At 40.4% G+C, this 22,251-nt stretch overlaps 1 protein-coding gene across 3 annotated transcripts in view; it reads left to right on the plus strand.

The window, feature by feature from the left end:
- The window catches only part of larp1 (La ribonucleoprotein 1, translational regulator), a 57,122-nt gene that overhangs the window by 18,381 nt on the left and 16,490 nt on the right, over positions 1 to 22,251 (plus strand). For 2 of the 3 annotated variants that reach the window (XM_046039560.1, XM_046039561.1), the window contains exons 2-7: positions 3,344 to 3,408; positions 6,089 to 6,154; positions 11,595 to 11,666; positions 15,167 to 15,332; positions 18,539 to 18,673; positions 19,183 to 19,332. In XM_046039560.1, the coding sequence (XP_045895516.1) occupies positions 3,344 to 3,408; positions 6,089 to 6,154; positions 11,595 to 11,666; positions 15,167 to 15,332; positions 18,539 to 18,673; positions 19,183 to 19,332 (654 nt within the window). The remainder of the gene's footprint in view (positions 1 to 3,343; positions 3,409 to 6,088; positions 6,155 to 11,594; positions 11,667 to 15,166; positions 15,333 to 18,538; positions 18,674 to 19,182; positions 19,333 to 22,251) is intronic. The other variant, XM_046039562.1, reaches the window with a different exon arrangement.

Genomic DNA, 22,251 nt, shown 5'->3' on the forward strand with positions numbered 1-22,251 from the left:
TTTGTGAGTGATTTAGACACCAGGGTTGTACGTAAAGATCTCTGGCATCTCAATGCTAAATTGGTGGAGTTTTCTCTCAAGATTCTGCTCACTTATTCCTAAAAGGGAAGTCAGCTGCTGTGTATGTGCATAGTTTTTACAATATGGAGGACCAGAGCCATGACCTGTGCTGAAAGTGTTGCTGAACATTACAAGTGACAGTAGATTTAAGCATGTGAATGTAATGACTGAAGTAATTTCATGTGGGGAGGTGACGAAGCATTTCCTCTGGCATTTTGTAAGAATTCCTGTGGCTGCTTTTGATATACTGTTGTACTCAAAATGCCTCAGAATCAGCTTATGTAAGTGGCTGTAAACCTTTTTCTATCACGCCCCCTTGAGAAGCTGAAAAAAATTCCCCAAAAAGACCCCCAACTCCAGCAAAAGTGGATTTCGTTTTTGTCAATCATTAACAAAAAGGGGCAATTGAAATAAAACAAAAGATTCAGATTAGCAAAATGTCCTTGCTTGTATCAGAGGCCCCCCCCCCCCCCCCCCCCCCCTTTTTTTTTTTTGTTGTAGGTCTGCTCAAGATGTGCACCCCCTGTAGTGGCTGTGTGGGGGCCTACCACTGCAAAATCAATGCCACCGCTGCTTCAGAATTTTATGAAATGTCATGAAGTCACAATTCTGCAAGGGAGTGTTTGCTTGCCCCCGCTGCTTAAAAGGAGACAGTTTTGTGTCTTGTTAAGTACTGATTGGTTACTCTGTGTAGACAGAACATTTCCATCTAGTGACTGCGCCTGCTACCTTTAAGAGTCTTATTTTCTCCCGTACAGTGCTTCTTTCTGCCTGACAGACCTCTCAGTGTGGTTGTACAGTCATGCTATCTGCAAACGTGACCGCCAGCTGGTCACAGTTTTTATCCAAAGGATAGTAAGACTGCAAGTAAGAAAACGTATAGTACAGATGCTGGGCTTGCACTAATCTGCCTTCCTCACCCCCACGTTCTTTCACTGGACTTCTCAACATGGCTGAAAACTTTATAAAAGTTATAAAAGTCCTCCTTAGTGAAGACGGCCCAAAACGGAGGACTTTAGAAATGATGACGCAGCCGCTCATGCTCAGCTCTTTGATTGCAGAAACACGATGCTACTGACTGGGTTTTTGACATGGTATTTTTATTAAGATATTCTGTACTGTGCAAATAACACTTATCTGCCTATACTTGTACTGTGCATGTCGCCGTTTACTTTGCGACGACTTCCAGTCTGTTTTCCGCCGCCACAGTCCCGTGTTACATTCAGCAACAGTCCCAGCTCGTTATTGGTGCATGCAAAAAAACCTGCTCTGATTCTTCGTCTGTATTTATTTATTCTTTTGCCAAATCTTCTGTAAATATGGAATAGACCATCTTCATGTTTGCACTGGCCCGCGCATGCCCAGTGTACCTGAACAGCCAATAGATGTGCGTTTTCAGTCGTTTTAATATAGACGGAGATCAACTCCAAAATGCAGCTAACACACTGGTGTGGACGGAGATCCTTTTCGTTTTAATTCTCCGTTTGTAAACTAAAATGAAGTAGTGTGGATGGGGCCTCAGTATCTAGTCTCAGGAATGTGTAGATTTGTTTTACCTCAGCATAAGCCGAAGGCATTTTTGACTATTTCCTGACATTTTATTGACAAAAGAATTGATCAATTAATAGAGAAAATAACCATTTAGTTGCAGTCCTTTCCAGTCGATCGACTCCAGTTGGTTGAATTTCTGATTTTAGTTTTTCTCCAGTTTTAATTCTACATGTTTCAGAAGTTTTTTGTATTGAAAATGTTTATAAGAGATCATTCGATAAATTGGGTTTATTTTCCAGCCCTAGATGTTTCTGGTTTGCTTTACTTCAACCTGTACTTTATACCGTTGTCTGTAAGACAGTCTGCCAAAGGATTTTATTCCCCTCTCTCGTTCTCTTTCTGGCCTCATCCCCCGACATGATCGTCCTTAAGAAGCTTACTGAGATTTGCTCTTTGGTGTAAACGGCTGGGTGAAGTCCCTGTGAGTCGCTTTCAGTCCCTTGTAGTCTACTGGAGACAGTAGACTATGGAGACAGCCAAATACAGGCAAGATCTCAACCTTCAGGACGCAAGCCAAATGTGGTCTCTTGGTATGTTCTTAAGAAGATTCATGAATGAGGTACTACAGGGGCGGGTGACAATAGACTTTAATGCGTGTCTTCATGAGGAAAACTATATTTTTAGGAATCTATTTCAGCTTTATTGGATCTCACTGGGTGTTTGAGAAAACGACAGCTATCCCGAGACAGGAGCCTCTCACGTTATGTACAGAACTGAAGTTACCAAACAGTATTCGAGAATCAATAAATGCTTACTCTTGACAAAATAATGTACCTAAAGCAAACATACTGACTGAATTCACATTCCTCTCTGATGTTGTCTGAGTTTTATGGATGGTTGGATGTATTAAATGCTATGTTGAAGGCTAAGGGGGATTCAATAAAATAAACAGGCCAGGTTACCAGGCCAAATCATACATAGACATAAGAATGCTGAGAGCAGACCAAACTATTTTCGCTGTTTTGTTGCTGAAATGATTAATCGATTAATCAAGAAGTCAATTCACAGAAAAGTTGATCATCAAGAGTTTTGCTAATTGTTTACTCACTTGTCATATTTAAAAATTAAATGAAATGTGTTTTTTTTTTTTTCTTTTTTAGATCATTGTAAATGTAATATCCTTTGGGTTTTGGGTAGGGATAAAATGCCCTAAATCATTTAATGGTATAACATGAGAAAGTACTTCTGTGAATGTATTTTTTTTATTTTTTTTTAATGGCCTGATTTAACCATCATTTCGCTCCCTGTTGAATCAGTGTGCTCATGTTCTGATTTTCTATTCTGGTACATTTGCCCTCTCTGAGTTTTCTTTTGGTCTGTTGAAATGAGCAGCCGTTGTCGTTAATGTACCTGGTTACAGGGATGCCACAGCTGCTTGTTAAGCAAAGGCGACCTGGAAAAAAAAGCCAAAAACATGCAGATGATTTATTGAGAGCCTATCAGCCACAGGTAGATAAGACAAGTAATGGAAAAACTTAATGAAACTAATTTAACTGAGATATGCAAGTCAGTACATGACAGTAAATTCTTCGGTGTTTGATTTCAGGCTTCCTCCCCCAGCAGATCCACAGCCTTCTTTTTCGAGACAAAAATCCATCCAATTTCAAATGGGAATCTATTGTTTTCCCGCCTTCCCCTCCGTTCATTGCTGTTGTCAGATTGTTTTTAGATGATGTATGTTCATGTATGGAAAGCCAGTTGTAACATCAATCTTCTTGATGTGTTTCCACAGAGTCTACCGGCCCCGCCAAGGTGGTGAGAGCAGGGATCCCGCCCAAAGCCAGACGTGGAGGAAAGGTAATATTGTTGTGTGTCTGTCTGTAAGCCTGTATCAGAAAATACTCTAGCCCAAATATATAAACTGTATATATTCCGTAATATTTGGTTGTAGGTAAAAAGAACCAATGAGGAGTAACGGATCAACATGGCTCTTTTTGGTTGAAAGTAACTGCCGGGGTGGAATACTGAAAACAGATAAAGAGAATCTAGAAAGAGAGAAATTATGAACTAGAGGGAGTGCAGGTCGCTAATTTCAGTGTCAGCCCAATTTTGAAAGTATTGTAGCTGCAGGTTCTGAGAAAGCAGCACATTCATAATATTAAAATAGTATTAAAATTACTGTCATTGTCTCAGAGTCCATTTGTTTTTCCAGGGCTTTAAAGTTCTTTGTTGAATCATGTCCTCCTCTTACAGTTAGTCTTTTTTAATTTAATTTTTTTTTACATGTAATTGGCAGAAATAACGATGGTTCAACAGGTCCATTGAAGTATGTAGTATTTGGTTCTTTAATTCTTTTAAAAAGAAATTATGTGAATGCATTTTTGTGCATTTATTTATATCTGTCTAACAAATAATATTTGTCAAATCCTAGTATTTTTTTAAGAGAAAATTTAATTGGAAATCGAGATGCATATTAAATAGATTTCTTTGCTGGAAAACATGCAGTTGACGTTAGTGCAGCGACCTTTGCCCTCGTGAGGGCTGCGTAGTGCTGCGGTCGCATCACATGTGATGGATGGTAGAGATGAGAAACTCTACTTGCGAGCGTTCACGTCATCAGGGTGGTTGTGTGATTACAGAGCTGGTCATGTGAGGCTTTAAAAATAACTGTGTATTGACAATATAAGTTAAGAAGGCTACATAGTTAAATTATTTCTTTTTTGATCTGTTTTAACTGTGTTTATTGTTGATATACGATCGGGAGTCTGTACAAGGTATTTTATTTTGAAAATCGACCGGATTCTCTTTGCCGTTTCTGTGCCTGACTTCCTGCCCGGCTCATCTGCTTGGTGCTGCTTGACGTGTCTTCTGTCAAAAATAGACCGGCTGCCTATTCTTCGCACAGCGGAGCGGAGAGCCGCTTCTGTGACGCGCTGCAGTGCTTCTAGTGTGTGCTCAAGCATTGACTACAATGGCAACTATTTGCTCCAGCAACCGCACGCAGCGCACACGCTTCCTGTGTGAGTCCGCCTTTAGCCACCCTGTTAAGTCCTAAGGCACTAATGCGTGTATTTTCATTTGAGCAGGGAATCACTTTTGATTTCTCTCTTTAGTCCCATGTAGAACAAAGGTTTTCAAAATGAGAGACGGTCCTCCCCAGAGGTTTGGGTAGGGCTCCAAACAGTTTCATGGTAGGCTTTGTGAAAAACGTTAATCATCAAAAAGAGAGAGCCTGAATGTGTGTGATTTGGATAATAAAATTATGTAGTTGGGAGTTTTACAGATTTTCCCACTATTACAGAGACTAATAAATGCCTTAGAGCAGACCTTTATTTTGGTGTAGTCTAATGTTATGTCAAACACCACCAATAATAGGCTACCTTGGCTCAATTGTTGAGTGTCTATGTGATCATATATAAGATAATCATGATCCCATAGGCATTGAGGTCTTGAGCGAAACTGACCAAGAAAACTAAAGGTTGGGTTGGGGGACTTTGTCTGAGGGGGGGGCCCTTTGGTCTCAGATGTTAAAAACCCCAGATCTAGACAATTTTGATAATTCTAGATATTCTAAATGGAGTATGTTGTTTTAATACTGCTAAATGCCAACATACTATGATTATAACTTGAGAAAACAATCTTTATTTAATATAAATATAGACAATAAGTTCAGGGTCGCTTCAAAATTCTTCAGAGCTCAGTGAAGGTATGCGCAGGCAGAGTGCCGACATTTGTCGGTCACGCCTCAAGCTGTGTAGTAACCTCCCTTCACGCTTCCTGGAATGCAAATATGAGTTCCTGGTGAGCCAATGGTCCGACAGATAAAGCAGACAAACTCTCCCCGAAGGGTTTCATTCACAACTATACACCTTTTTGATGGCTGTTGTACTCCAGAGTTGTAAGCCACAACTTGACTACAAACTTTTATAACGCCTTTGCGTGAAGTGCTGCAGAAACAAAAGACGGATCTAAACTAATCCTTGGCAACATGTGGCTAAAGACAAAACAAGTAGAGTAGGTTGTTGACAGCAGGTAAGTTCAGAAAAACAATGGCGATGAGAAAGTGTCTCTGTTAGATTACTGCTTTGGATTTTGCAGCTGAACCAAAGTCCTTATGAAAGTGGTGCTACCTGTGCAAACACGCTCAGGTGTGTAAAGAATGTAAAGAAAACGGAGTTGTGTTTTCTAGCTGTCATATACTTTAAAGTAGTGTTGTTTCCTTTCACTCCATGAAGACGAGGTGTACACAAAGATGTCACGCAGACATTTGAACTTGTTTTGTTTATGTGGTGCAGAGGAGAAATGTGCATAACCAATGACGCTTTCCTCTGAAGATAATCTTTTGTGTCAATCTGTTTACTTTTTACTGTAGTAATAGTATTCAATAAAGCTGTTGTATCCACACTGATGGCGTGACATAGGATAGAGTCACCTGTCTTCAGAGATAACCTGCTCTAACACCTAATTTTCCAGATACCTCGGCCACTCCTGCTTATTCGGCTTTTCTTCTTTCTTTTTTTTTTAATCTGTTGCTCAGGTTGGAGATTTTGCTGACGCCAACAGCTGGCCGACTCCAGGGGAGATCGCAACTAAAGACATGCAGGTCAGTGTTATTTGTTTGACAAGAGTTTAGTCACAGGTTGGTAGATGTACAGAGGACACACTGATGAGATGAGGGGGGTGTCTATGCTGCGTCACTGAACTGTTTCATAGTTGCTGCAGTGGAACCAACTTGATGTCCATACATGCACCTGTACGTGCATGTACAATATGCCGTAGTGAAACTGAGTAATTCGTCCATGTAATTCATTTCAAACATCTACTTCCACATGTAGTCCAATATCGTACTTGCATTTTTGTCTTCCTGTCAGTTGGTCGGTCCAGAGGATCTTTGTGTAGACTTACTATACAGTGATTGAATGTTCAACAGCATATTTTGGCTGCAGAGACTTGGTACAGTGATGTCATTCAAACCAGATGCTTTGGTAATAGAGCAGGATTTTTATAGAAAGATTATTTAAAAAAAGCTTTTTTGACATAGATTTGCCATATAAGAGATAACTGAACAGTTATCACAAGGACAATCCATTGTTTTACCGGGAAAATAGCAACTCCATGTCTGCAGGAGAGTGTTGGATGCTAGTTTAAAAGGGAGCAGTGGTGCGAAGTGGGTGGAGGCAGAAAGGAATTTGTCTGTTACCGCGGTTGTAACGGTCAGATAAAGGTGAACAGAAAGCTTTTAAAGACTAATTTAACATGAAGGACAACACAGAGTGAGAAACAGAGGATGGTGTTTATAAAAAGAGCATATTAGTAGCTTCAAGTCACAAATTATAATATTATTCACCAACTAATCAGAATGAGCAGCCCAGCTTGTCCAGCTACATTTTGCTGTAGTGGATATGTGTAGTTTTCTACAATAGGTATTTTAGTGGTTGTAATTACACAGCAGCTAAACAGCACGTCCAGACAGAGCAGTCTGCTTTTGCTGGCATGACTCTGTGTCCTCAGGACTGCATGGTTTCCTTTATTTTTTATTATGGAATAGAGTTGGTCCAGGCTCACCACCATGGCAGAACCCTCCCCGGACAGTTTGGAGACAAAACAAAGATGGCAAACCTCAAAGTGGGGATCTGGCAAAATGTTCCATCAGTCTTTCGGAAATTGTAAAAAGACAATCAGGAATTAGGAAAACGTCAAATGTAGAAATATCCTATTTCAGACCTGAAGTGTTAAAAATGAAAAGATACTCTTGCACGCTATTGTGCTTACTGCTCCAGTATGTTCCATATATACATAGATGCGCGCGCGCGCACACACACACACAGCCATCGAAGTAATTGTAAATAGGTATATTTAAACATCATGCTATCAGAAGGTTGAAAAAAGATGAAAGGATGGAGGCAAAAGGGCCATTATTCATCTGAAATCTTAAAATGGTATCAGAGCATTACAGTATAACACTAAACTATCCAAAGGCTAAAGAATTACACAATGGCAGCAATAAATAAGGGCATAGACTGAAAATCTTAAACACCTGCCATCAAAAACTTGAATCATAAATACATTGATCATTAGGGATAGCCTAAAACATCTGCTGTCGAAGCTCATTTCCAGTTAAGACCTGCTCAGCTTATTTGTTAACGTTGAACCATTAACCTAGAGCTGAAATAAGTAGTCCATTAGTGGACCCCGCCCCCCCCAAAAAATCAATAATTTCTTTAAGACATTTATGAAGCAAAACCTTTAGGAAATGTAAGGAATTGCTGACGTTTTCTATTTGATATCATTGTTAGCTGAGTATCTTTGTGTTTGGGACTGTTACAAAATGTCACCTCAGGCTCTGGTAAAGTGTGATGGCCATTTTTCACCATTTTCCAAACAATTACAGCTGAAGGGATTACTTGTTTAACAGTAAAAAATAATAAAATATTTTGTCTTTTAATTAATCGTTACACATTTTCTAGACATTTATTTATTTATTTTTTTGGTGATAAGACATATGAAGGGTCTTGGGTTTTCTGATATTGTGATGGTCATGTCTCTTTTTTTTTTTTTCTGATATTTTGTTGACCAGACAATTAGTAGATTAACGGCTGGCCGCCTGAGTTCTAGACCCTAAGTTTGTGAGAAATCGAAAGAACCCTTCACCATACAACAACATACTGACCCCGTCCCCTATAAACTTACTCTGTTGTACCCTACAGCTGTTGGTCCAACAGGGGATGTGTCTAATTTGTGTCATCTTAAAGTAGCAGCAGTAATCCCCTCAGAGCCGTTTTCTATTCTTGATCTCTGGGCGATAGTGTGTCACCGGGAGAGCGACCCCGGTAACCTAACCTATTTTAGGCAGCCAGGCTCTGAGCGAACATGGAGGGAGAGTGCGTATCCCCGAGAAGGAAAATGTAGGTTACCTCATCAGAGCCAGGAATAACCGGCTGATCTGGTGGCAGAAATCGTAGGTGGGAGGGCTGGAGGTAAAGATGGTGGCCAAAGCCTGGGAAGGGATGTCCTTTTAGGGATCCCCTTCAATAAACCACCTCTGGATCTGTGCTGCTGCTATTCTTAGGGGGCTGGAGTTTTCACCGTCCATCACGTAACATTAAGCTGTAAATCAGTTGCTGAATTGCACAGATTATTCACACTGGGATACGGACAGTGAAATTTGATAGAGGGGTTTTTGAGTGCAGGGGTTGTGCTTTGGTGTTGTGGTTTAAAGCTAAACTTGAGATTTCATGCAATAAAAATGTCCTGTTTTTAAAGTTAGAATAAACATTTCCACTTTGAGAGTTAATTTATCTGAGGCCACAATTCTGTGACTTGAATGAATTTGCTATTCTCCTTTTAAGGTGAGAGTGGACATTTCTCAGAATGTGATATTATCTCTCTCTTCACACTCTTCTCTTCATGGCAAGGTGGTGTCACAGATGTGTCTTTAAAGTACCTGTTGTGTGAGTTAACAGCAGTAAGAGGTGTATAGACACTGATACATAAGGCAAAACATAATACACAGTAGCTACACTAATTAATCAACATCAGCAATCATCATAATTAATCAATCAACAACTTTTGAGAGCAATTTTCATTAATCATCATTAATAAATTTTTAAGTTAAATATGTTTGAGTTTGGACTGTCGGTCAAACAAAACATGCAATTTGACGATATCACTTAGGGCTTTGGCAACCTGTGATTTCATTTTTTGAACAATTAGAGGTGGAATGATTAGTCCATTAATTAATAGAGCAATTTGTTGGCAGCTATTTTGATTATTCAAATTCTTTTGGTTATTTCTAAGCAAAAATACCCAGCGTTTGCTGGTTTCAATTTCTCTAATGTGATAATTAGTGTCATAGAAAAGTAAATTTAAGTAAATTTGGGTTTTCATCAGACATTGGGTTCAGGATAGGGGTGTAACGGTACTTGTTCCGGTACAGGACTTTCAGAACGGTGCACATGTGCACCGAATGCAATCTTTAACGTTTAAATATTAGGCTTGTTTTGTGTGTGGAACAAACGTAAATTCTGAGTTTCCACACAGACATATTAAGTGGCGGACCAAATCTCAGCCTTACGGCGCTACACAAGCAGCAGGCTTTAGCCTCTCGCTAACTAGTAATTTAAACATCATGGCTAGTGCAGAGAAGCTAGAGCTTGAAGTTGATAAGACGAAAGCGGCGTGGGCGATATTTCTCAGTAGTGATCGGGTATGTTTCTGGCAACACACATGAAGGAGAACGTCACTGCAACAAGTGGGGGAAAAAAAAAAACAACAAACGAGCACAGTGCAACAAACGCCTTTCGGCATTTAAACAGACTTTAAACTGAGCAGGCCTTCAAGCTGGGATTGATAATGCTCATAGACGGTATAAAAGAATAAGAATGCTGCACTGTAATCCATATTATATATATATTTTTTATTATATTATTAGCTATATGTGGCATTGTATTGAGAATATTTTATTTAGTGGAAAACTTTAGTAGTTTGCAGCAGTATTTTATTAGTTTAGCAGTATATTTCTTATTTTTATTTTATATAATTTATATATTATGTGTAATTTGAAAGTTTGTAAACTAATTTGGATGTTTGCAAAAGTTCATAATAAATCCAGCAGCAATTTAATGTTTCCATTTTTTTCCCCCCTTACTATACCGAAAATAAACCGAACTGTGACTTCAAAACCGAGGTACGTACCGAACTGTGGTTTTTGTGTACCGTTACACCCCTAGTTAAGGAAAACTGTAAGGCATTTTTCACAAAAAAGATTATTTAAGAAAATAATTGGAAGATCAATTGATAATGAAAACAATCGTTACTTGCAGCCCTAGATTAAATGAGCAATAATCGATTAAATGGGAAACAATAACTGATAGATTCATTGACAATGAATATTACACTGCATAAAGTACAGCTTTAATCCTATTTTGGTGAGCTTACCCTTTTTAAAGAATAGTTCAAGATATTTTATCTTAATACAAAACTTACTGGCCTCATGGAAGATGTAGAAGGCAAAGTGTCTACTTGTAAGTGCTGCACACAGGCATTAAATAAGACGCTAACTCTTCCTTAACTGTCCTCGGGGAAAAAGTTCATATACCAGTGCATGGCTGTGTTGAGTCCACAGTGTGTGGTGTAGGACAGGTTGTTGTGCCTTTGCTGTCTTTTAGATTATCACCCCATTGTGTTGTCTGTTTTGTGTCCAGATTGGAAAGATTGTCAGTGTAGTGTTGGTTTCGTGTTGGTTTATACTGTAACTGCAGCCGTGTTCCGTCGCTTCCCTGTTGTTGTTGTGAAAGTGACTGGAACAGAAGCTTCATCAGTACCTTCCTGTGGTGGAAGAAGAAGAATGAGTCGGCATCCCTCTGATCTCCGCTTTACTGTCGACATTTTCTTAGCAGTTATACCACCTGTCGTTATTTATTCTGAAAACACTCTCCACCAATCACCTGAGGTCACCTACCCCAATGGTTCATTTCACACTTGTGTTCTTACTAAAAATAATCAGCTCTTATTCCCACCTGTGCAATATGCAAAGCAATAAACCAAACACAATTATGCCTGTCCTGATGACACAACATTAGCCACTAAGCCATTGAGATGATATGGGAAGGACTTTATAAACCCCAGAGGGAGCTCAGTAGACGCAGCAGATGCTTCTTATTATCCACAGCTTGGGCAGCATCTACTTGGCATTTTCACTGTGTTTGATGGGAACTGGAAGAAGCATAATGCCCTTATGTTGTTGGAGCAGAGCAGAACAACAAAGAAGAGCTTTTCAAGAGGCAATGATTACGTTTTTTCACTCCCACGTGGCACAAAATGACCAGATGTAACTGCAGGGGATGAGAAAAAAAGATGACTTGGGCGGAGCTGAGACAAGTGTTAAGACTCCCCACTCATGTCCATTTGAAACTGCTTAGCAGTAGAGTTTGGTCATCTGTTTGTACACCCATGTGTACATTTTCTATAAACTGTGTGTGTGTGTGTACATCATGGTCCACCTCGTTGTCTTCTCTAAACTGCTCTTCCCTCCCTCTGTTCAGATTGAGGCAGTGACACGGACCGTGTCCTGCCCGCCGACTGTCAGGCAGGTCAGAGACTCATGGAGATTCACTGTAAGTTCAACAAGCAGCCTATGAAATCTGCAGCCTGCCTACCTACTTCTGATACCTCTAACAAATTAAACATCTAAAAATCCAACACCACACTAAGAAAGAAACCTCAAACAATGTCATAGAGTCAGTTAAAGCATATTTAGTCATACTCAAAGTTTGGATTTTAAAAAAGTGAAAGCTAGTTAGCCTAGCTTTCTAATATTAGCCCTGCTTAGTCATCTGCAACTGGGGATACCAGGTCACACATATCTACAAAATGTCAAGGATTAACATAATAACGGCAACATCAAACAACCATCATATCATATTCATACAATAAATGAGAAATAAGCATACACTTCCAAGTAGTCCATATATCACAATTGAACTTGCTCTATAAAACTGGGGTGTTTCGTTTTTTTTATGTCCAGTTGGTAACTGTTCAAATTTTTGCTCTACACAATACATATGTTTATAGTGAACCCTAACAATCATGAATCAGCAACTCCAGCTATCATTAGATGTCTCTATTTCTGTGTTATGTCGAAAGCCTGACTGCATCACTCATGTTCCTCCTTTAGCTCAAGTTTCATGAAGGCTTTGAGAATGTAGAAATTAAAATCAGGCAGTCTTTTGGGACAAAAAAAAAAAGTTTCTTCTGACAACACAAAATTGTAGAACATGCCTTCGTTGCCTACAGATGTTCACAGTGTTTTTGGATTTGATCTTCTCATTGCTGATATTCACTTTCTTTATTAGACCTTTTTCACACAAAGTATGTACATGCTTTTACATACAGCATGTGAGCATTTAGGAATTAGATATGTCACTGTGCTTGTGCAGACATTATAAATGGGCAGCAGAATTCACCATCTGATGAAACCGATGAGACATTTTATTATGATATTCGCTAGTGAGAAGCAGGGGTGAGCATCCCTCATTCCCACAAATTAAGGCTTCAATAAACAAGTTTTATAATCCATCACTGGTACAGTAAATTAAAAACCCTCACATGTCAGTGCAGACTGATTTATCAGTCTTAACCCTGCAAACAACCAAAAGTAGGAAGGTCAATGATCTTAAGCACTGCAGCCTGTCATTACAAATGCTTACTTTAGTTAGTTCTGAAATGTCTTTCTAAAATTATTACTCCAACAGTCTAATCACAATTATTTAAAAAATGTTTTTTAAAATAAAGGATTATAATTTGCACATTTGGAAAGTTTGTAACGGTAACAGAATTGCTTGTACCTCCCTCGCTGTTTGATGTTTGAGAATCACTCTTAACAATGTTATGAAGAACAGTGCACGGTACAGTGCACGTTTGAAGTGGGTCTTTTTAGTTCAGTGTGATTTAGATTAGTTTGTGACGTGACAACTTGAAGGCCGAGCATGTCAAGCTGTGTTTATGTGGACAGAATCATCTCTTGGACCATGCCGGTTACACTGGTAAATCTATATGAATTAGACTTTGGGGCTTGTTATTTCTGTTACATGAACTGTGGAGAATCTAACCGATCTAACGATGTGTAGCATGTTCATACTGACATATTGATCATGCGTTTAAAGATTAATATTTGTACTGATGACCTAAGCAACTTAGCAGGAGCCTAAGCGGGCGACCTGGTGGGGTTTAAGAGGTTTTTACATCCAAAGAACTTCTATAAAAACCAGACCAGGTGTTTAATCGAGGCCTGCATTTATTTGTCAAAATGTGTTCCCACACCAGGCCAGTAAACGGGGTTAGCTATTAATAATTGAAGTTTACGGTAATTCAAGCAAATGATGAAAGGGCAACGAGGTCACAAACATACTGCGACCACAAGCACATACCTCCAATGTATTTTAATATCAAGTTTAAGTCTGTTTTGGTTGAAACAATAAAACCAAAACTTTTCTTACGTGGACTGGAGATGTATCGTTCAGACTTAACCTGAAGATGTGATGAAGAAGTGATGAGGTCTTCATGTCTCTTCTCTGACTAAACATCAATGAAGAGAACTTTTCAGAACTCTGATCTCAGCATTGAAGCATAAAAATAATGCTTACTTTGGTTAGGTCTTAAATATTTCTAAAATCCTTACTCCACCAGTGTAATCACAATCATTTAAAAAACGTTTTTTAAAATAAAGGTTATAATTTGCACATTTGCAAAGTTTGTAAGTAACAGAATTTCTTGTGCCTCCTTTGCTGTGTGATGTTTGGTGAGAGTCACTCTTAACAATGTTGTTAAGAACTACAGTGCGCATTTGAAGTTGGCCTTTTTAGTTCAGTGTGATTTAGATTAGTTTGTGACATGACAGCTTGAAGGCTGAGCATTGTCGAGGTATGTGGACAGAATGGGTTGAGTCGTACGTCTAGTAAATACTCGACTTGAGTTGAACATTTTGCATTACTCTATGCAAACACCTCAGGAGCTGCAGACTTCGCAGATATGTGTGTTGCTGATAGCTGAGCTGCCGTAGCACAGATGAACGCCTGAAGTCTGTTTGATTTGAATAAACTCCGTTATCAGCTCTGGGAGCAAAGATAACCAGCAAAGGCAATTCATGTAGGGTGCACTACCCTGTGTCCGTTACTGTGTTGACTAAGGCTTGGCTGGAGGATAGTGGTTGTACTCTTGTTGCTCTGCTGCAATCAAACACTAAAATGAGGCGTGATACCGGAAAGTCGAAACCACATGCAAAATCTGCTTTGTCCTGGTCAATTCTATTGTGGCCCTGAGGAGGTAGTATTTGCAATTTCAACCTGAATGGATAAAATGCTTCTCGAACAATTTGATTGATCTGAGTATAAAACATTCTGAACGGAAAATGTTTTTATATACTGATACCAGTTTATACCACAAACTATACTGTTGAGTGTAGTGTTCCTTAACATTATTTTTTTCAAATCCAATCATTGGATTTATTTTACGCCTTTATTACAGATCATAAATGCTACATTTGAAGTTAAGAGTGTAGTTAATAGAATATATAAATGAGCGCAGTAACTGCTGGACAAAGTTTTCCCCCAGTGCTGTATATGCTCAGTTTATGATATTGCCCAGGAAACACAGTAATTTGAACCATGCGACTGTTCGCTAAACCCCACCCCACGCCACCCTCAGTTACTGTTACTATGCAGATTTACCAAGCTTAATTCCTAATAAATTTTGAAGTAGTCTGCCCTTCATTTTACAGAGGTGGACAAAAGCAATCACTTATTTCTAGCTGGATGAAATGATACCAAATGTCGTTAGCAGCTTTTTTCAGCTGTGGCTAGCTAGCTAATCAAGTAAAAGTAAACTGAGTTGACTGAACATATTTGACCATCACTGTTAGGGGGAGGGGTAAGGTGAGTGGTATATCGCCTGACTGTACTCTTGTGCATGTTTAACCAAAAACTAATATTTGTAGCAGGTTCTGTGCAAATAATTCTTCTCTTGTTTGAATAGGTCTTAAGTCTCCTTTGATGGACCTCATGGCTTCTACAGCTCTTTTCTAAATGTCTCTCTGTGTCTAAACTTGTTTCCTCTCCAGGCTCCTCCTAAGAAGACATCAACGACGACAACGACAAAGAAGGAGTCTAAGGAGAAGAGAGAGATCATCGAGGAAAGCAAGGAGAACCTGAAGGCCAAGTCCGATGACTCTGGAGAGGAGAAGAATGGTGATGACGACTCCCAGAAGAACGGACCGAAGAAAAAAGGTTACTATGGATCAGACAGTTGGCTTTGTTAGCAAGCTAAAATGCAAACTGACAAGTACTTATCAGCAGCATATGCTAATGTTAGCATCCAAACAAACTTATATGTTTAATGCTAAACCTCAGCATGTTTTAACATCTGTCAATAGTTACCTTGCTGACTGTAGTTAACTCACATTCAACTTAAAAGACAGATGAACTGAAGTACACCGGCCTTTGTTGGAAATGTCACAAAATGGCCACCATACAGGGGATTTTTGATCGATGTGACGAACACTGCCACCATTCTCAGGCCAGGTTTTGCCACATTAGTTGTAAGAATCTTTTAATAGCAAATATCAGCCTAAGCCAGAAAGTATAGACAGTTGAGATAACTATTTCCTTATTGTAATAATCAAATTATTATAATTCATACAAATTATGAAAGGGAAACAAGTTCACATACGTACAGGGCGCTTTAGACTGACGACCACAAGCGTATACCTTCTAAATATTCTAATATCAAATCGGTTTTGTTTAAGACAATAAAACCAAAACTTTTCTTACATTGATTGGAGACAGTCAGATGTAACCTGCAGACGTGCTGTAGAAATGATGAGCTCTTCATGTCTCTTCTCTGACTAAACATCAATGAAGAGAACCTTTCACAACTCTGATCTCGGCATTGAAGCACAAAAACACACAAAACAAAAATCACTTGAACACTCGTGCAGGGCCGAGCCTCATTTAAACTCTAAATTGGTCGGCCCCTGACTAATTAAGAATTGGGATGTTGGGCTTTTTAGAGTATGATGATCAGTTTGAGGGGTGCCAAAGCTAGATTAATTGCAACGATCAGCATTGTGGCTGCTGGTTAAAAATTTTGGACCGTTTTCTCACATTGCTGCTTTCCAAAGATCTGTTGCAATATAACCTGTAGTGCGGTGATTTTGATATTATTGTAGCAGTATTTTACATGTTGTGTCTACTGTGGTCTTGACTCGGTGATCTGCAGCGTCCATATTGTTATGTTGCTTCTTACTTGCCCCCCCCCCCCCCCCCCCCCCCCCCACCCCCATCTCTCCCTCCTTCCCTTTACCTTCTCAGTCAGCAGATAGTCATAGGGCCACGTTGCTTAAAACTGCCTGTCATTTCCCCCTCTCCCATTGCATTTGGTCTGTGTCACAAACTCTTCCACACACCACCCGTACAGCCAGATGTTTTATAGAGTGGACCACTGATGCACCCTGCTGGCCAGCAGAGGTACTGTGGCAGACTCTGCTGCGGAGTCTTTTATTGGTGAAACGGCACAATGTGGCACATCTGGCTGGTAAACTTGTGAAAGTAGACGAGTGGGGGGAAAAACTTTAACAAATAATTTATCTCCCAATATATATTTATACTTTGGGTATTTGCAAGCGATTAATACTTGTTAAGGGTTTAAATCAATTAACAAAAATTGCCTTTAATTTTTTACGACCTTAAAGTACAGTTACGTTGGTTGTTTGGCTGCTTTATTAAAAAAAATTAAAACTTTAACAGAGAAACAGAAATGTAGAACAAAAGCAGTATGCCTAGGAGGGGGTCATCAATTAAATTAATAACACGGCAGCTGGGACCAAACACATCATCCAAGACCGACAGAGGCCAGTTTGACGAGAGGGAATACAGTACCGAGGTGGTTTTCTTGGGTCTTGGAACCCCCGGGACCGTAGTCCGCTAATAGGGCCGCTAGCAGCCTGACTAATGTTAACCGAGCTAACTTGCTGCAGACAGTTAGCGGCACTTAGTGGTTTAGCAAAAACTAAAGCGATCTGTCCATTCTGACGCTCACTAACGTTAAATCCCCTCGGCACTGTATTCCCGTTTGGTCCTGTTCAGGCTGTATTTACTGGGAGGCTGTTGAACGCTGTCATTGCTCGCTTGCCCTGGCTCCACCGCCTGTTCCAGGAGCCACTACCCGCCATCACTCCCTGCTGGGTCCCCCGCCCCTGGCCACAAACTTTACAAACCCCCCGGCCTGCAAACCTCCATGGGTTGAGTAATATTAGAAGTGTAAACACTAACACTCCCCCAGTGCTCCAAGCTCCCAGTCCAGGCAGAGTTAGCTAACAGTTAAACTGTTCACTGTGATGTAATAGGAATATACTTAAGATATGAAAAGCCTTATTCAACAGTACATTTTTTTCCTAATAATGATGACAATCTAGCAAAGTAGCAATCAGCTATAGGGTTAGCTGGTCGACATGTAATCACTTACTTGGGGTTTAGGCACACCCCTGTGATGGTAGGGTAAGGGGCTTTGGGAAGCTGTCTGTGCCTTTTATACTAACATAGCTAGCTACCTAGCTAGCTACTAGCGCTTCCAGTCAAGACAGGGCATCTCATACAGACCCGCCCGGGGGCGTCTCATACAGACACTAAATGGTACCTTTGCATCAAATACTATGATAAAATAACGCTTTGTCGGCCTTTCTGAAAGCGTAAGTATTTGACGCGCTGAGATGAGAACAGACAACAACACACAAGTAATTATGAACAGGCACGTTTGTGGTAACCTTCTTTGACAGATAGGACCACTTTGCACTTGTGCAGATAGGGATCCGGCAGACAGTACGGTACTATTACGGTAGTAGTGTAAGGCATATGCAATAAAAACTAATTAACATCAATTTGGATTTCATGGGGACTTTAACCTTTGTAATTCATATATAGTTGAAAGTTGTGCACGTGCAGTCGATATTGACTACCACCAGCTATATACAGCGTGCTAGCCTCGAAAACCCAGGTTAACTTAGCTCTCCTTATTAACTAGGCTCCTTACATGCTTGCTAATAACTTTTTTAAGCTGGGTCTCTGACATTGACAGCGTTGTGTTGGACAGATTTGTGCAGCTGTGTTCATGAGGGAGAGAGAGCGAGAGAGAGAGGGACGGGTGAGTGCGAAAGAGAAAGAGACGGTGCTCTGCAATCAAATACAATTTTAAATAGGCCTAGTAAAAAAAAATCGAAAATCAATCTGTGGCTGTTGATATTGAACGTATGGGGAAACACTGAGATTTTTGTAGAGTTCTGGAGCATTAAAAAGTCTTTTTCATAAAAAACAAATTTTATGAAAAGTTTCAGGTGATTCCTGCAGACAGTCAAAACTGAAATACAGACTAAGTAATTTAAATGAATTCATGTTTTTCTTTTCTCACTGTATTGCCTCTCCATGTCGTTTACAAACAGGAAACAAGCAGAAGTGGGTTCCCCTGATGATCGAGGTGAAGTCCGAGGGTCCCAGGGAGCGCTCGGCCTCCAGGAACAACAGCAGACAGAATGAAAACCCCCGCCTGCCTCCCAATGCCAGGAACGACCTCAAAGGTCAGTCTGTGATGTCATCACTCATAAGTGGCATCACTGCGAGCCAACGTGGGGCAGCTTCTGTTCAGGTTACTGACTTGTGATAGCATGTGACAGCAGATTTGAATTTGTTGCCCTGGATATACCTGTTACTGCATCTGTAGCTGATGTGTTGGTACGCATTGGTTGAGACAGCGTGCATGACTCAGCTCCAGGATGTTGAGAGATCAGTGTGGTCTTACTAATGTGCTACTTCTGCTTTGATAGCTCAGCTCTTTAAAAGTACACAGTACTAAAAATACCTTGGTTTCTTAAATTCACTGAGGAAATGAAATGTGTGGCAGCTAAGAAGACGTGATCTGCTTGTGTGTGTGAAAGATTGAAGTTAAAGGAACTATGTCAACTTTCTATCAGTTGCTGAAAGTTCTGTCTGGCTTTTCAACTGTGTTTGCTTCAAACTCCACTTGATAGGATCTTTGTTCTGTGTTGATATGTTTGTGCTGACGGTAAGCTTGTTGGTTTTCCTGCAGACTGGCACAGTCAAAAGTACGAGCGGGAATGGCGTGACGACCACGACGAGGTTTCCAGTGTGAAGAGCGAGGGAGCACCGTTCCGCGGAGGGTTCAGAGGTCGCGGACGTGGAAGAGGAAGAGGCCGGGGACGAGGCAGAGGTGGGAGAGGTATGTGTTTTTTGTTTTTTTTTTGTTTGTTTTTTTTCTTTACTCATAGAAACAAAAGTAAAACACTAAAACCACCAGTTTTCTGTCCTAAAGATGTTTGAGGAAGAGAACTTTCTTTTCTTGGCCTTTATGTGGCCATCGTCCTCTTTCTTTGTTTCCTCAAACAATACTGGCTCACAAAGGTGCTGGTGTGGATTTCACCACAGTGCTGCTTGTCTTTGTCACCACTGGAAACATTTCTTAGTTCCACTTCATTTACTTATCAGTGTAACAAATGTGCAAGAATGTGTCATTGTGACTCAAACATTAACAAGTGACAGTACATACAAACTGAAACGGAGTAAAAACAAGCTTATATATTAACAGTGTACTATGGGCTTGTGACCATGAGCACACACTTTCTGTACTGTACATGATAATAGTAATATCAAGGCTATTTTGTTAAAAACAGTAAAACCAAAACTTTTGTTATGTTGCTTGGGGATGTTTCAGTCAGCTCTAATACGCACACGTGCTGTAGAAGTGATGAGCTTTTCATGTCTCTTCTCTGACTAAACAAATCAATGAAGAGAACTTTTCACAACTCTGATCTCAGCATTGAAGCTAAAAATAAAACATTAATGATGGGTACATTTCCTTGATTAAGAAACTTGGAAACCTCAATATACTGTTGATAATTTGTATTGCATAACATCTTGCTCATCTTGCAACCAATCGCATCGCAGTCCTTGAGATATGGACACTTCCCAAACTAGGCACAGCTGGTTGAGTAGTTAAGCATGCCACATGTTGTAGGTAGGTTTGTCACAATATAACAAGTTATAGGGTGAAATTGAGTTTGTAGCTCCCTTCTGCTACATAGCAGACAATATACATTAATATAGAGTCATAATTTTTTTTTTAACCGAAATAAACTATAATCAATGGAGCAGTGCTGAGGATCAATTAGTTTGAGAGTCTGATAGCTTGGGGGAAAAAGCTGCTCTGCGGTCTGGTGGTGCGGCAGCTGAAACGTCTCGCTCTCTTCCTAGAAGGCAACAGGGTGAACAGGCTGTGGCTGGGTTGCGTACTGTCCTTTAGTATCCTTTGGGCTCTGCGTAGGCACCTCACCGATATCACTGATGCTCGGGAGATGGGTACCAATGATCTTCTGAGCCGTGCACATCGCATGCCAGTTTTTGATGTTTCCAGTCAGGATGCTTTCGATTGCTTCTCTGTAAAAGCTGACAAGAACTAGGCATGGGAATTTGGCCTTCTTAAGCTTCCTCAAGAAATACAGTAGTTGAGTTGTTTTCTTTCTTCACCAGCGCGGAGATGTGAGATGACTGTGGTCAGGTTCTCTGTGATGCTGATTCCCAGGAAGCTGAAACTATTCACCTGCTCCACCTCAGCACCACTGATTTAGACACCACATCAACAACACATTTGCTGTTGTATGATGTCATAATTTGTATGAATTATAATAATTTGATTATTACAATAAGGAAATAGGTTTTATAATAGTCCTCAAGGTTGATGTGGTTCTCCTGGGTGGCGGCCTCTCTGAACATACTCCAATTTGTGCTCTCAAAACAGTCCTGTAGAGCTGCTGTAGCATCATCTGTCCACACTTTGACTGTTTTAGTTGTTGGCTTGAACCTTTTAATCAGTTGGGTGTAAGTTGGCTGTAGAAGCAGAGAAATATGGTCTGATAGACCAAAATGGGGACGGGGGAAGGGCTCTGTAGCTGCCAGGAATGTTGGTGTAGACGTGGTCCAGTGTGTTTGTTCCTCTGGTGGGGATGTGGACATGCTGGTGGAATTTAGATAATACTGTTCTGAGATTAAAATCACCAGCAACAATAAAAACACAATCAGGTTGTTTTGTCATGTGACTGCTGATGACATACAGTTCCTGTAGTGCACTTCTTGAATTTGCATCTGGAGTAATGTAAACAAACACTGGAGTATTCTCTGGGCAGATAGTATGGCTGACATCTCAACATTAAAAATTCCAGATCTGGTAAACATTGTCTATCCACTTTAGCTGCATTTGAGCACCAAGCATTATTTATGTAGAAACACAGTCCTCCTCCCCTCGTCTTACCGGGGCTCTAATGTCCTGTCTGCGAATAAACTTCTCACGTCAAGTGTGACAGCTTCCTCAGGTACGCTGCTATGCAGCCAGGTCTCTGTGAAGATGAGGGCACAGCAGTCTCTGCTTTCCCATTGCTCAGCGAACCTTAGGCTATGTTCAGACTGCAGGCCAATGTGACTCAGATCCGATTTTTTTTTTTGCCCTTATGTGACTCAGATCTGATCTTTTTATGACAGTGTGAACAGGCCAAGTCACATGGAATCCGATCTTTTCCACTTCGGAATTGGGCCGCTTCCATATGTGGTCCAAATCCGATACAGATCGGATCTTTTTAAATGCGACCTCAGTCTGGACACTTGAGTCGCATTTGATGCGACTTTGAAGTCACTGTAGAGTAGTTGTTCTGCTGTAGACGTAGCCGCGCTGAATGAAAAAGCTCCACAAAAAGCCATAATTGTGGCTCTCTTCCTTCTCTACCTTGCTATCATTTGCTCACAAATTCCCTTTCTTATACCTAAAATCCACCGGACCGCAAGCTCTGTGAGTTACGTGCGTGCTACTTGTCTGAGCGGACACAGTGGGAAGAGAGAGAGAGAGACGGACGGTGTGTGTTGTGGGGCAGTTGTGTTGTACATAGGGCCAGAAACCCTAAAGAAAAGAACAGAAAGTTGTGAACACTTGTCATAATTCGGGAGAAATGTGACCCGTGAGAGGACACTGAAAAACGGGAGTCTCCCGCGAGCTAACCGGAGGTATGTTGCTCCTTGTTTACTTCTCCTGCCTGCAACAGCGTGCTGCGTGTGACATGGTGTTATTCTTCTGCGCATGCGGGTCACTTTCAGG

Source organism: Micropterus dolomieu, linkage group LG23, assembly GCF_021292245.1.
Source record: "Micropterus dolomieu isolate WLL.071019.BEF.003 ecotype Adirondacks linkage group LG23, ASM2129224v1, whole genome shotgun sequence".
Taxonomy (NCBI): domain Eukaryota; kingdom Metazoa; phylum Chordata; class Actinopteri; order Centrarchiformes; family Centrarchidae; genus Micropterus; species Micropterus dolomieu.